The sequence below is a fragment of the Schistocerca serialis genome, chromosome 8 (genome assembly GCF_023864345.2).
Source record: "Schistocerca serialis cubense isolate TAMUIC-IGC-003099 chromosome 8, iqSchSeri2.2, whole genome shotgun sequence".
Taxonomy (NCBI): Eukaryota; Metazoa; Arthropoda; class Insecta; order Orthoptera; family Acrididae; genus Schistocerca; species Schistocerca serialis.
Window position 1 is genome coordinate 388,363,550 of NC_064645.1, and position 16,383 is coordinate 388,379,932.

The 16,383-nt window shown below is 39.7% G+C and overlaps 1 protein-coding gene across 1 annotated transcript in view; it reads left to right on the forward strand.

The window, feature by feature from the left end:
• The window catches only part of LOC126417029 (dynein axonemal heavy chain 1-like), a gene marked incomplete at its 3' end in the record, with an annotated part of 951,942 nt that overhangs the window by 329,472 nt on the left and 606,087 nt on the right, over nt 1-16,383 (forward strand). Inside the window, exons 23-25 of the mRNA XM_050084920.1 lie at nt 5,619-5,826; nt 5,999-6,096; nt 6,203-6,316. Of these exons, the coding sequence (XP_049940877.1) occupies nt 5,619-5,826; nt 5,999-6,096; nt 6,203-6,316 (420 nt within the window). The remainder of the gene's footprint in view (nt 1-5,618; nt 5,827-5,998; nt 6,097-6,202; nt 6,317-16,383) is intronic.

Sequence of the window (16,383 nt, forward strand, 5' to 3'; positions counted from 1 at the left end):
TTCGTATGTCATCTACCCCTGCTGCTTTTCCAACTTTGCACTTATTTAGAGCTGAGTCGAGCTCATTCAAACTGAATGGTCGATGACTCGCGTATAAGCAGTACCTTCTCCCGCTACTTGAAGTTTGGCTGTTAGCTGTATTGGTAGTAGCAGCAAGTAGCCAGATACAAGCGAGAAAAATTTTTCCTGTGCGCCCTAGCTGCCAGATTCATGCTTGCACAGAGTTGTCGTGGGGAGCGGGTTAACCTCCACGTGACCCGTGTTTACGTTAAGTGATTTCGCTGCTTCTCTTCGTGTACAGCTCCCACGTCAAATGAAAACAAAACGGATTTCTGTGGCCAGGAGCTATCAAGTGAATTAAAATACATTCACATAATTACAGAGGGCAAAAATATATTATTAATTACAGTTTTCTGATTTTATTTCCAAGTTAGTAGCAGTCAAGCATTAATCGCCTTGCAGAACAGTGAAGTTATTTTTGCAAGTTTGCTAAAGAAATTTGGCTTTATTAATCTTTCCGCCAAGGCAATCATTTTATTTGAAATGAAGTGTTTCATTCTACAGTATTGGCTAGTTCCAACTGTTCACTGAATTTCAAGTGCGCGTTATCATCATCTGCCATATATGGCATTATGCGGTAATAAAGAACCAAAAATGAGATCGTAGAGCACTGGTACTCCAAGAAAATTTACATCCCAAAAACCACACTGAAAAGCTTAATATCAGATGGGACCTACTTCATTGTGAATCTGGAAAAAGCCAATTTGCACTTTAAGCCGAATTATGCATTTTAGTATGGTTTACGAAATTCCGATGCTCTTTGGAGTATCCTCTGATGCACCGTTTCTTTTATGGTGTAATGTAAGCTCTCTTAGTGCTTTATACACACAAACATATGGGCTTCCTACACCACTGCAGTTGCTCACGCACAATAATGCCTGTTTTCTGACGCTCTCTGGCAACTGGTAAATCAAACCTATTTCTAACAGTCTCCGGATAGTATTGCAAACGGTGGTTAGAAAAGCGTTATTTTCAAAGTAAATTTCTTTTTACGCAACATGAATTATGTTACATGTGAGAAAGTGGGATGGATATCTAAATCACAGAGCGTTCGAAACTGAACAGTTTGAGGACCAGCCACTTACAAGAATTTCGAGCCGAGACATTTATGTCATAATTTTAAATTTACTGGCACATTTGTGTGATGTGTCTTAAAGTGTAACACACACAAAAAAAAAAAATATTACATGTGAAAGCTTAGCTTCTGTTGTAGCGTGTTAATCATAGAGACTAACATTATATGTGAAAGCTTAGCTTTTCTTGTAGATATACGGTACTGTGTACATTAATGTAAACCGTTAACTTTTCCTCTTGCGTGTTCGCACTATGTAACCAGTGATCTTGCTATTGGCTGACTATCACACGTGTCCTGTGCTCTGAATAGCTGCTGTCATCGGCTGACGAGATCTCATGGCTTGAGATATGACTCGCTTACAAAAGGGCATTGCAACCTCGGTTTCAACGCTCCGGAAACTAACGCGCTGTGTTTGGTGCAATTCGAATTTATACTTTCGTAATATGCAGTGTATATGTTGCTGCAAGTCAAAGGGCTTTCCAAAACTTCTCTCCTTTTTATTATTTTATTTTTTTTTAAATTAAAAGTCTCTCCAAAACTTCTTTGCCCCGTCTTTTCTTTTTTTTCCGGGAAGTTCTATGCGATTGTATAAAATGTTAACCATTCAAAGGATTGATAAGTTTTACAGTTCCGAGGGAAAATCTACGGAAAACTTACTGCCACTTAGCACAGAAAAATTGTATTTTCGCCCGGGAAGAAGCATATTTTTTAAATTGGATATCCGGGAGAAATCTGGGAATAATCCGGTAATTTTTTTTCCCTGTCCCCGTATACACTTTGCATAAGGTGTGTGCTCACGGGGTCCCCCGGATGCTGGCTGACAGACACAAGGAGCAACGCCTTGACTGTTCTCGCAAGTTTCTTCAAAAATGTGAGGGGGGAGGCAACAAGGAGAAGTTGTTGGACTCTATCGTCATGGGAGATGAAACGTGGGTGTTTCATTACACCCCCCAAAACAAAGCAAAAATCTTGTCAGTGGCGTCACTCCGATTCACCGCCACCAAAGGAATTCAAATAAACACAGTCGGCAGGAAAGTTTATAGCGACTGTTTTGGGATCAGAAAGGGGTACTCCTCATCAATTTCATGCAACCTCGGATGACAATAAACTCTGGCAGATATTGTGAAACATTGACCAAACTCTGGTGAGCAATTCAGAATCGCCATTGAGGATGACTGGTGGAAGGAGTAGTGCTTCTTCACGACAAACTCGGCCCCGTGTCGCTCGTCAAACACAGGAGCTTTTGAAGAAATTTGGGTGGACTGTTATCCACATCCCCTGTATAGCCCAGACTTGGCCCCCAGTGATTATCACCTCTTCCCCAAGCTAATGGAATATTTAGGTGACAAATGCTTCAAGAGCGATGATGAAGTCCGATCAGAGGTCACACGCTTTCTCAATGGGTTGGTGGGATTCTTCAGCTTAGGAATACAAAAGCTGCAGCACCATCTTCAAAGGTGTGTCGAAAAAAATGGAGATTATGTTGAAAAATAGACAAAAGTGTAAGCTTTTCAATGACGTATAAACGAATAACAATAAACAATGTCTCCTATTTGTATAAAATATGGGAACCTTACTTTTGGTACAACCCTCATAGCTTCATAATTTAGTAGTGTTATTTTATCTACAGCTACATCTACATTCCATGAACCACTGTGAGGTGCATGGCAGTGGGTGCATCCCACTGTATCAATTACTAGGGCTTTTCCCTGTTCCGTTCATGTGTGCAATGCAGAAAGAATAATTGTTCTATACTTCTGTGCATGCTGCATTGAATCTAATCTTGTCCTCATGATCCCTTTGGGAGCCATATATGGGGGTTTAGTATATACCAAGAGTAATTTAAAGCCAGTTCTTGAAACTTTGTTGCTAGACTATCTTCTGATAGTTTACATATATCTTTAGGAGCCTGCCAGTTCAGTTCTTTCAATAGCTCTCTGACACACTCCCATGGGACAAACAAACCTGTGACTACTCATGCTGCCTTGACCATTCATGCTGCCCTTCTCTGTATTACCCCCTTCTAGTCCTATTTGGTACATGTCCCACAGACTTAAGCTAACCTAGGGTGTGTCACACAGGTGATTTGTAAGCAATCTCCTTGATAGACTGATTGTATTTCACTTTTATTCTACCAATAAACCCAAGTCTGCTACCTGTTTTATCTACATCTGAGCCTAAGTGATCATTCCATTTCATGTCACTACTAAGTGTTACACCCAGATATTTGTATGAATTGACAGATAGGATACTATGGAAAATCCATGTTTGAATGTAACGATATTATGAAAAGAACATTGCTTCTCACCATATAGTGGAGATGCTGAGTGACAGATAGGCACAACAAAAAGAATGTCACAAAATAATGTCTCCTTTTCATATTATTATTGCTAGGTAGGATACCATGTTGTTTTCATTTTGTGAAGTGTACAGTTTTGCATTTCTGAACATTTAAGGGAAGTTACCAGTCTTTACACTACTTTGGAATCTAATGATTTTTTGACTGAATACTTGTACAGCTTTGTTCAGACTGCGCTTCATCATAAACAACTGCCCTAATCTGTGAAAAGTCTATTATTAATATTGTCCACAAGATCATTAATATACAACATGAACAACAAGGCACCCAATACACTTCCCTGGGAACACACAACATTACTTCTACATCTGTCGATGACTCTCCAGTGAAGATAACACGCTGCACCCTCCCTACCAGGAAATCCTCAGTCCAGTCACAAATTTTGTCTGATACTCCATATGATCATAATTTTTATAATGGGAATAGGTGCAGTACTGAGTCGAATACTTTTCAGATTTTGAGAAATATTGCATCTACCTGACTGCCTTGATCCTTGGCTTTCAGTATGTCATGAGACAAGTGTGAGTTGGGTTTCACATAATCTATGGTTTCAAAATCAATGCTGGTTTTGTTCAAAATACCTGATTACATTTGAACTCAGAATATCTTCTAAGATTATGCAACACATGCCAAGGACATTTGATAGTAGTTTTGTGGACCACTTCTGCTACCTTCGTGTAAATGGATTGCCCTTCCATCTACTGGGGATGATTTTTTGTTCGAGAGATGTATGAAAGATTATACTTAACATAGGGGAAAATTCAGCTGTGAAATGAGTGTAGTATTTGATAGGGATTCCATCAGGCTCTTGTGCTATGTTTAATTGTAATGATATTTATATGCATGGAAATGTGACTGTGTGAGTAATATGTTGTACGTATTATTTTTTTGCCTTTATTTGTACGTATGCACTACTAGTGTGTAAATTGACATGGCCAGTAGGCAATACACAAGTTGCTTATGGAGATAAGAGGCCCAAGAGGACCAGTAAAACTACAACAAAAACAAATCAAAAGACATTTACATATATAAGGTACATATATAAGATTACATGTAATTTAACTATACTGTAGCCAGAAATCAAATAACAAAGTTATTAAAATACATACCTTATGTACCATTTATAACAGCTGTGTCAGAATTACTCTTTGAAATGCATAACAGTGCAGAATAACCTAATCATGTGACAAAACTATCAGGTGCGATCAAAAAGTTTCCATTTGAGAGCATTGCTGCAGTGTATATGCAACATAGCATGACTCCGGCGTGAGTATATAAACACCGACAGGTATTCAAGGGATTAGTGTAAGATTTGTGTCTTTCCAACATGCATGCAGTAACTGTGGAAACATGAACTATGGTGAGATTATTACCAAAGTGTCCACACAGAAGCAGTGCACTGTTGTTCTTTTCGTGGCTGCCGAAGAGCATACTTTGGTAGATACCCATCAGAGAATGAAGGATGTGTATGGAGCAGCATGTTGTGAGAAATGGTGCACCAAGCATTGCTGCAGCATCATATTATACATCGCCATATCACAGATGGCTTAATGCAACAGTTACACCAACTCAAGTGGGAGACATTCGAGCATCCCTCCTGTAGTTGTGATCTCTCCCCATGCAAGCATCACGCCTTTGGTCCCTTAAAAATGGCCTTGATGTGTCAACAATTCCTGCCAGATGAGGTTGTGCAGCAGTCTTCACACAGCAGGAATCGATTTTTTGCCAATGGATATCTTCAACCCAGTGTGTCAATGAGATGATTGCCTCAGTCTTCACAATGATTTTGCATGATTGCCATATTGGTTCTGGACTGTTTGGCCTTTTAGAAACTTTTTGATCACCTCTTATACGTATAGTGTGCTACATTTTGCTGCAACTTGAAAACAAATATTAAATTTTATTCAGATAAGGGTCTAATTGTGTATATGTAAAGGTTCAAATTTAAATCCTATTTCTGTGTGTTCTAAAATGTGCAGTCATCTCAGTTTGTTAATTTTTTAATTCAGTAACCAATTTTTCTTTGTTTTGTGTAGTAACCATCTTTTTTTTGAGTACTCATAGTCATAGAAAAATGATTAAAATATGTTGGCGGGTCTTTAAAGAAATAATGGAATTTCACAGGTATTATTGGGTAGATGACTCCCAACTCAAGGTGCGTGCTGTCAATGCAGAATTCCAGTATGGTTATGAATACCTTGGCAACAGTGGACGGCTGGTGATTACACCCCTGACAGATCGTTGTTACCTCACACTGACTGGTGCTTTGCATCTCAAATTTGGTGGCGCACCTGCAGGACCTGCAGGCACTGGCAAAACAGAAACAACAAAGGTAACTTGCTGGAAATTCTGAACTCACACTTTTCCTTACATATTAACTGTGTGTTTCAGTAATGTATATTGTCAGTACTGTAAACTAATTTACTTTAGGCATGCAAGAAGTTTTTTGTTTGTGGAACCAAGCATTCCTAGTGAAACTATGTATTTTAACTATTTGTTTTCAGGACTTGGCCAAAGCATTTGCTATACAGTGTGTTGTGTTTAACTGTTCAGATCAGCTTGACTATATGGCTATGGGGAAGTTCTTCAAAGGGCTTGCAAGGTAACACATTTCAAAATTGGTAGACTGGCAATCCATCACCCTATAACCCAATCATTTAATCATACATGCAGACTAAAAAATATCTTGAAATGCTTGATTTTAACAGTTCAGGAGCTTGGGCTTGCTTTGATGAATTCAACAGGATTGACATTGAAGTGTTATCAGTTATTGCTCAGCAGATAACTACAATACAAAAGGCACAGCAAGCACGACAAGACAGGTAAGAAATAAATTTAGAATTAGAAGAAATTCCAATTAGTACATTTAAGGAACAGTTATTGAAATATTGAAAAATTACCTCTTTAAATGTAAAATCGTAGCTCTTCATATTTGGAACATGTGGCTTTTATTTGAATGACTTCAGTAGTTATGCTTCAAATGCATTTATTACCTCAGAAGTCGCTTATTACTTTACTTTGAAGTATATATGCGCTCTTTATCATGCTGCACATAAAGGCTGAAGTTAAAATTTATGTTACATAATTCACTGAGTACCTTATTTTGCCAAATTTTTCAAAACATAAAGACATGAGAAAATTATTTCATGCATGTGGAGTTTATTTAAGAATGTTCAACATTTCTCTATATATTTCTGAAACTACTGATAACGTTCTACAGATTTCTTTTTAATCTGATTTGCAACATACTCACTGATTTGCAGATCTGTGATAATCCTCAGGCACCTGTATTACTAAACAGGTGGAAGAGATTCGGTATTAACCCTTCAACTTTCTCTTTCCATCTTACAGATAGAAGATCATAATAGCAATTGCACTTTCTAGAACTTAAACCTAGAGACAGAAATCTCATAGAATTTCATGTACTATGTAAAAACTCATTTATTTGACCCAATTAATCTATCATAAAACTGAAGGTCTTGCACTCTCTTGATTTTTTAAAATATGGTACTCAGAGAAGACCACAGTGGACAGCAGGATGTCAGTTATCATTGCAACGTTTTCTGAAAAATGTGTTCACACCATCTTAGTTCAGGGGTAATGACTCATACACCTTAGTCAGCAGATAGTTGCACGGGGTTGCTCCCATGTGAATTTTGATGAAAGTTTCTTTGGAAAACTGTAAGGAACAGTAAATATGCCATGAGAGTATGTAACCTCCCCCTCACTTATCGACCTTAATGACAGTGAAAAATGAAACCGCGTGTACCTAATGGGAGTTTTGGAAAAGCAATCGTCACCGAAGTTAACCTGTCGGTAAAGAGGGAGGAAAGGGTTACATCTAAATGAAAGGAAATGTGCTAATGAAACTGGTGGAAATTAATTTTGAAAAGGGGTAAAGTTAATAAAGAAGGTAAATGTGCAGCCGTTACGTTAACAATTAAGTAGCGGTAATTAGGTATTTGAGATTTGGGGAAATCACGGTCGCCAGTCCTAAGGACAATTACTATAGTAACTGAAAAAGAAAGATTATTACACATATAATTAGCACTAGAAGCGTGGCAACTGAAGGTTGACACGTGTAGTGTGAAAACTGAAAGTTTGTCAGAAGTAATAAATTTCGCTACATCCTGACTTAATTTAGCAAAAGAATTAATAAAACCAGAAAATCGAAAGTTAATTTAGTGACTGAAGTTAATAGTGAGCTTTCTTTCTGAAGCACATCGAAATTCAGTAAAATACAGTTAGTCTTGGACTACCTCAACAATCGTTTCAAAAGCTACTTGAATCTATGCAATTTAGAAATAAGAGATTTAACTTTGATCTTGAATTAAATGATTCTGAACAATTAACAATAGTAAAATGTAGTACGTACCAGGCTGAGCTGCAGTCACAGGTAAGCTAAAATACGGTAACAAAGCTCGCACTCTTAATTCGTGCTTGTGTAATCTGAATATTGTAGCCAGCTCTGAGACTTTAACTGAACTTTGAAATTAAAGCAGTGAAATGGAATTATGCTGGCGTTTGAATTTCAACGACACTCGGGTTCATTTCGGAAAAGGAAGGGACCCTGCTTGGCAATGCAATTGGGACAATGAGCAACAAAGGTTCATGCTAAGTTGCTGTAATTTTGCGAGGCAAATGGAACAATTTGAAAAGCTGAGGTCTGCCATACAGTTCTGAAACTTTACGTGCTTTTAGTCTTCCTTGTTGGTTGATTGAAGGTTTGAAGCCGTCGATCGAGGAGGTGGCGACAGTCACTCATTGTCGGCCGTCGCTGTTGCAGAAGCTGGATGTTGGCGCGCCTTCTTCTCGACACGGTCACCAGACGAAACGGGCTCTTGATGTGCGCTAGTTAATGTTTCCCGTCCGCGACACCATGTCAGAAACTATCATCGCAAGTCGAGCGCAATTACATGCTGCCAAACCCCGAAAGCGCGGCAACTCGCGGGAGCGTCACACCACGCACCTGCTCCACTCGCTACACCAGCCAGACTCCGACTGCTCAGCCCGCGCTCCACGCGGCAGAGTTAACACTCCCAAAGATCCTACACACTTTGATTCTTCATACGACCCATCGATGTAATCGTTCGATAGCAGTTTTCCCTAGGCAAGACCCAGCGTAAAAATACAAATAATATTTACGAAACAAACCAATTATACATCGACATAAGTGCATAAATATATATATATATATATATATATACAAACAGTAAAACAATTACAATATTTAAAGAGACAGAAATGTCATATCTTGAGGTAACAAAACAAGGAAAAAAATAATAGTACAATAGATGAAAATAGGAGGATATGCATTTCCGGCGTTACACGTGCCCCACATTGTCTGAGGATGTTCGTGTAACGTAAACAGACTCAGAAAATGTCCCAAAAAAGAAACAGCGGAAATGCATATGCTCAAAACATCATCAAAAGTTTAGCATTCGTCTAATTAATCATAAATCAATTTTTAGACCATAATAATTGAGTGGAGACACTCCTAATCTTATTCCACTCTGTCATCTTGCACAAAATAAAACAGGTTGACAACATATTAAAATTCATAGAAAATATAGAAAATGGTTTAGCTATTCCAAAATCATTAAAATTCGTAACACTATGAGGAATGGAATACTATTTGCAAAATTAATTAGATTGCATGGTCATAAAACCAGGTAGATCAAAATACGCAAATAAATAATTAAATAGACTACACATTTTATATAACCTTTTCATAATTAATATTATCGTCACGAGAATCTACTTAACGCTAAACAAGAAAATAATACACATCAGATCGAAAAAAACATAAATATTGACAGTAGAATTCTTTCAGCTGTCCAGGAAGAAAAACAATTCCGCCTTCCGTACTCGCAAGTACAAAGAATGCCGACAGCGGCCCAAGAGCCAACAGCGGCACAAGAGCCGACAGCGGCTCGCCTCGCCAGTATTGTTGCGCCCGCGTGTGCGGCACGCTTGATCTCACTCGCCCTTGTGACGGCGTTTCCAGAACGTCCGTTCCACTGAATTCTTTCGGAAAAACTCACTCCCGAGTAATCTCAAGGAGTCCATAAACACTATCACAGTGGATAACTCAACACTGTCCATCATCACACGCATGTATTAGCCTGAAACTTAAAACAGCGTCTAAGTACATCGGCAATGACTAGTAAATCACATATTTATGGAATCTTACAGCTAGTTACAAAATCATATTTACATTGCTTAATCTACTGTGACTCAGCTGAAAACTTAAAATAGCAGCTTGGATTTTTAAATTGATTAATATTCAGAAACTCTTAAATCATTTAATCAACATAAATTACTTATTAATTACAACTTCTTTAATGACCTCTAGGTCAGGCAAAAGCATCGCCACATGGCACATCCTTAAATCTTACACTCTATATCTACATACTGTGCAAATTACCCTATCTGTGGTACTAATCAATCCTTGGTTGGTACAATTTCAAGTCTACAATATTCCGTAAGCATTTGTGTGAGGTATACCAATGACTTTATATGGTCCATTATAAACAAACTTAAATTTAGGGATTTCATGGTCTATCTCGCTCGATTTCTCATGAGCTTTTACAAGTACTAAGTCTCCGATTGCAAACTTAGCAAAACGCGCTTTAGCGTCATGACGACGTATGCGAGCATCAGCTTTTAGCTTCGTTACTTCTCGCAAACGATCTTTTTCACACCAATACTAATGTCAATCGGTGGAGGGAATTTGATTATCACTTCCACTAAACTTTTACTTCTGTCATCCAACAGGATTTCCTCTGGAGAAAATCCCGTAGATTCATGTCTCAAGGTGTTCATAATTCTCTTAAATTCTGCTTCATATTTGCCCCATGCCCTATGGTTGTGATGGCAGTAGGTACGGGAAAGTCGGCCTCGTCTTTGTTCGTGTGTTACGTTTGACACACCTTCTACAATACTTTCCAATTCACTTTCTACATTATTGTCAATGCCGAGATTCTTCACATTACAGTAGTTCAGATTCATACCTACGTCAATACCATCCGGCCAGTTAACAATGTGTATAGGCTGGTATTGCCTATGCACACCGTCTCCTGCCTCGTCAAAACTAACTACTATTGTTTTATCTTGGGACGTACATGTCAACGTTTTGCTTTCGCAGTTAATCACTGCACGGTACTTTAATAGCCAATCTAACCCGATAATTACTTCCGTAGTTAAGTCTGGCACGACGACAAACTCTTGTTCAAATCGTGCCCCACATATCTCGAAGTTGACAAAAATCTGTTTTGTGACCGGTTTACTGGCCTTCCCAGTAGCACCGATAATTTTCACTCCTGTTACTGGCATAACTACGATGCCAGGTCTGTCTTTCAGTAACTCAAATATTTTCCCAGATACAGCACTCAATTCTGCACCGGTGTCAATCAACACGTTTAGTTGTAGGTCGTGCATATTAACAGACACTACTATCTGTCTACACTTGTCCTCGACTGTTTCTTTATTTTCCCACAGTAAATCCTCGTCTATATCCAGGTCATTCCAGAAAAAAACATCCGGCTTAGATCCTAAATCCGGTTTATCTGGCGGCTTTTTCAGCCTCTGTTCACATACAGTTTTAATTTCAACACGTCTGTCCTGAGGCTTAGTCTGTAGCTTCGCCTCCAATACCGAAACCTTTTCCTGTAACTCGTCAACTAGTGAGTGTTGCTTTGCTATCGATTCACTAATTGTCACCTTCGTTGATTCCTCTTTGGTCAGATTGATCTCATCTGCCAATCTACCTGGAGGAATGTGCCCAGTCGCATCTGAAATTACTTCCTCTGGATCTGCGCAACCCACACTGCTACCGTCTGACCGCATAACGTCAGCTCTAACCTCATACACGCTGTAATCTATGTGCTTTTCCACCAATCGTGTCCGGCTATCACTAAAATTTTCGTAATCTTTCTCCTTAATACTCTCGCAATATTTAAACTGGAGGTTTGCGTCGGATGGGTCGGCTACTTCTACCACTACAACTTTCGGTAAAGTCTGCCGGTTAGGGCCAGAACTTTCCGTTACTACTTCAACATTCAATTCCTGCGGGACGAAACACGACGCATCTTGCTCGTGCTCCCCATTAACATCAACTATTTCTAGTAAAGTCTGCCGGTTAGGGCCAGAACTTTCTATCACTTCACAACTACTATCCTCCTGTGGGACGAGACGCGGCAAATCCTGCCCGCGCTCCCTATAAACACTTCTCCCGTACAGGCCCCTATAATCTCTTAGTTCGTCGTATAAGCGACCGAACTGCCTTAACCAGACCTCATCCCTCTCTGCATCCCCTCGCTCGATGACGGACGTTTTATCCGACATCTGATCTTCTCTCAACAATTGCGAACCATTCTTAAACTCAATCTCCAGTTCCGCTGTGGGTATTACAGCTGCCACTTTATAATCGATTTCCGGAACACTACTTAAATTGTTCTCACTGACAGTGAATGTACTACCTACTGCCGTGTATACTGCTGATCTACTACTTGTGGGCGCACTCCTTTCTCTTAACACTGGCACACTCTCCCGCCGTTGATTATTCCATACGGAATTTTCATAACGGCGACACCTGGGTTTTCTCTTGTTATTGGGCCGCCAAAATTTCTCCACGCCCGCTCGGCCCCTCACCGGCGCGGCTAATGGTTTCCCTGTCTCGTCCCAGCAGATACGCTCCCCGGATACTGCTGAGGCGGCTGATCACACCCTCTGGCGTTATTACTATTCTGTGAAGCCCGTATCACGTTAGTATGATACTGGTTTCTGTCATTCCTGTTATTATTTGCATTGTACCGATTGTTATTACGGTCCGAACCATTATTGTTATTGCTGCCAAGATTGCGGTATGCATTATTCCCATAGTTATCGTTGTTGTGATTCCTGTTGTTGTTACCACGGCCTCCACCACTGTCGCGATTGTTGCGCCAATTGTCCTCGTCCTCAACTCTTTCCAGGAAATCATTGATTGTCCTGTAATTGCTTCCTACGTAGCGTTTTGTATCATCTGGAAGCTTCTTGTAGAGTTCCCAGACTATTTCGGATTCCGTGCGGCGATCACGCAAATATTCCAACTTGCGGATCCAGCCCTCACAAAACTCCCTCATCGAACCGCGCGAATTCGCATCGAAAGGCCTCGATACGACAAATTCGCGCCAGACACTTTGCTGTTTTTGCTCTGACCAGTATTCAGCCAGAAACAAATTTTTAAACTCGTCAAAAGTCAGGTTCGTAATGTCGAGGTTTAAGCCCCAACGCTTGGCATCACCAGCCAGCACATCAATAACCGCATTAATTTTTCTCTCATTAGTCCATGATCTGGGTAAAACTCTTTCACAATTTTTAATGAAATCCGTCGCGTGTATACCGCCTTTTTTCAAGGGGTCGAACCGCTCCTCTTTCGTCAACAATTCCGAACTATGTGCACAGATTGGCACATAGCTCTGTTTTTCGTCAAGTTTCTTTTCTAATTCCGACACTCTCGTAATTACTTGGCAAGTGGTTGTCGCAAGCGTTTCCACTTCCCTCTTTTTCTCTTCGCAGGTATTAGCCTGCTCCCTCACTTTAGTGTCTACTTCGGACACTAAAGCCTTTAAAGTTTCCACCTTCTGTTGATCCTCTTTTTTCACTAATTGAATTTGTTCCGTCACCTTATTCTCGATGATCGGAGCAACTGCTTCTCCTACACTTTTCTCGATTCTGCTAATTTCGGAATCAAAACGAGTATTTATGCTCGCAATTTCCGCCTGAACGCCTATCATTTCCTGTTTAAGATTACCGATTTCGGTATTAATTACAACAATATCTTCTTTGATTTTATCAACTTTTGTATTAACAACTCCAACATTGTTGTTAACAACATTAATAGCTTTGTTCTGATTGTCTAGCTTTCGTTCAATTTTTTCAGACTGAGCTTCTTGCTTGGCAGACAGAGCTATAATTTCTGCCGATTGACTCTTGATTTCATTAATCAAAACATTCAATAAATCAGTTAAATTCCCGGAGACTACCGGTTTTACTTCCGTAGCTGGTTCCTCTATATATGTTCCCCCGTATTCATCATCAAGGGGTACAGATTTGATTTTCGCTTCCGATTCTGAAACATTTTCTAAAGTTTGGAATTCCATTTCTGCTCTTTGTTGCGTTTCGGCGGTCGCGTCTTTCATGCTAGCCGCCTGCCCCTGAACAATGGGAACCGCCGTGCGCGTTTCCCACTGTTCGACCGATTGTTCCGTATCCAAGTCTACCAAATTTTGGTAATTGTTGCCTTCACTCATTTTAATAATTTACAATATAAATGACAAATCTCAAATGTAATTAGGATTACTCCCACTACTTATTCTCGCTGACGTAACGGCCTGTACGTAACCAGTACTTTGTTACGACATTTGCACCAAAGAAAATTCGTGTCCAGAACAACCTCAAATCTGAAGATTGTCCTGTCACCAGGTCGCCACGTGTAACCTCCCCCTCACTTATCGACCTTAATGACAGTGAAAAATGAAACCGCGTGTACCTAATGGGAGTTTTGGAAAAGCAATCGTCACCGAAGTTAACCTGTCGGTAAAGAGGGAGGAAAGGGTTACATCTAAATGAAAGGAAATGTGCTAATGAAACTGGTGGAAATTAATTTTGAAAAGGGGTAAAGTTAATAAAGAAGGTAAATGTGCAGCCGTTACGTTAACAATTAAGTAGCGGTAATTAGGTATTTGAGATTTGGGGAAATCACGGTCGCCAGTCCTAAGGACAATTACTATAGTAACTGAAAAAGAAAGATTATTACACATATAATTAGCACTAGAAGCGTGGCAACTGAAGGTTGACACGTGTAGTGTGAAAACTGAAAGTTTGTCAGAAGTAATAAATTTCGCTACATCCTGACTTAATTTAGCAAAAGAATTAATAAAACCAGAAAATCGAAAGTTAATTTAGTGACTGAAGTTAATAGTGAGCTTTCTTTCTGAAGCACATCGAAATTCAGTAAAATACAGTTAGTCTTGGACTACCTCAACAATCGTTTCAAAAGCTACTTGAATCTATGCAATTTAGAAATAAGAGATTTAACTTTGATCTTGAATTAAATGATTCTGAACAATTAACAATAGTAAAATGTAGTACGTACCAGGCTGAGCTGCAGTCACAGGTAAGCTAAAATACGGTAACAAAGCTTGCACTCTTAATTCGTGCTTGTGTAATCTGAATATTGTAGCCAGCTCTGAGACTTTAACTGAACTTTGAAATTAAAGCAGTGAAATGGAATTATGCTGGCGTTTGAATTTCAACGACACTCGGGTTCATTTCGGAAAAGGAAGGGACCCTGCTTGGCAATGCAATTGGGACAATGAGCAACAAAGGTTCATGCTAAGTTGCTGTAATTTTGCGAGGCAAATGGAACAATTTGAAAAGCTGAGGTCTGCCATACAGTTCTGAAACTTTACGTGCTTTTAGTCTTCCTTGTTGGTTGATTGAAGGTTTGAAGCCGTCGATCGAGGAGGTGGCGACAGTCACTCATTGTCGGCCGTCGCTGTTGCAGAAGCTGGATGTTGGCGCGCCTTCTTCTCGACACGGTCACCAGACGAAACGGGCTCTTGATGTGCGCTAGTTAATGTTTCCCGTCCGCGACACCATGTCAGAAACTATCATCGCAAGTCGAGCGCAATTACATGCTGCCAAACCCCGAAAGCGCGGCAACTCGCGGGAGCGTCACACCACGCACCTGCTCCACTCGCTACACCAGCCAGACTCCGACTGCTCAGCCCGCGCTCCACGCGGCAGAGTTAACACTCCCAAAGATCCTACACACTTTGATTCTTCACACGACCCATCGATGTAATCGTTCGATAGCAGTTTTCCCTAGGCAAGACCCAGCGTAAAAATACAAATAATATTTACGAAACAAACCAATTATACATCGACATAAGTGCATAAATATATATATATATATATATACAAACAGTAAAACAATTACAATATTTAAAGAGACAGAAATGTCATATCTTGAGGTAACAAAACAAGGAAAAAAATAATAGTACAATAGATGAAAATAGGAGGATATGCATTTCCGGCGTTACAAGTAGACATTCACATGCACAATTTTTGTCTTTGATGCCTGGTTATTAACTTCTATGTATAGCATGATGTATAAATGAACATGAGGTCAGAAGTTGTTTCTCACTCATTAGTACTGAAGTTGGCAGCTGTCATGTGCCGTAGTGGTGGTCTGTTATCACTTCTGTGAGTGATAGCTTGGGATAAGGATGGGGAGGGGAATGGGGAGACACTACATCAGTGGCCACCTTCTTCAACCATCAGGATAATTCTCTTCTCTGGTGTTTGCGTGGCAGCTTATACACCCTCCTTTAGGCCATTATTGAGTTTAATACATTCCTTGCTACATCATATTTTCCAAGATTTGATATAATGTCCAAAATCTGCTACTAGTAGAGGCTGTCTTTTACAGCCAAACCGGTACTTCATTTTCCTGGACAATAATGTAGCAATAAAATGGAGTGAGCAGGACTTCGTGGACATAGGGTCGCTTCACGTACCCATGGGTTATATTGGCAAGGGCGCTTTACCTTTCCTTCCAGCTTTTATTCCTGCATTTGGGGGCTCCAGAAAAGGCTCAGATAGTTGCACTGGGTTGCTTCCATGTGAATTTTGATGAAAGTTTCTTTGGAAGAAATGTAAGAAACGGTAAATTTGGCCAGAGAGCACGCACCCATATGCACGATTTTTGTCTTATATAACTATGTTGGCCCTTTTTTCACTTTATTTGTGCTGCCATATTGGAAAATGAAAACATAAACTATCACCCCTTTATCCATTAAAATATCTCTCTTCACAAAGATACCAATTAAAATTTAAAAAT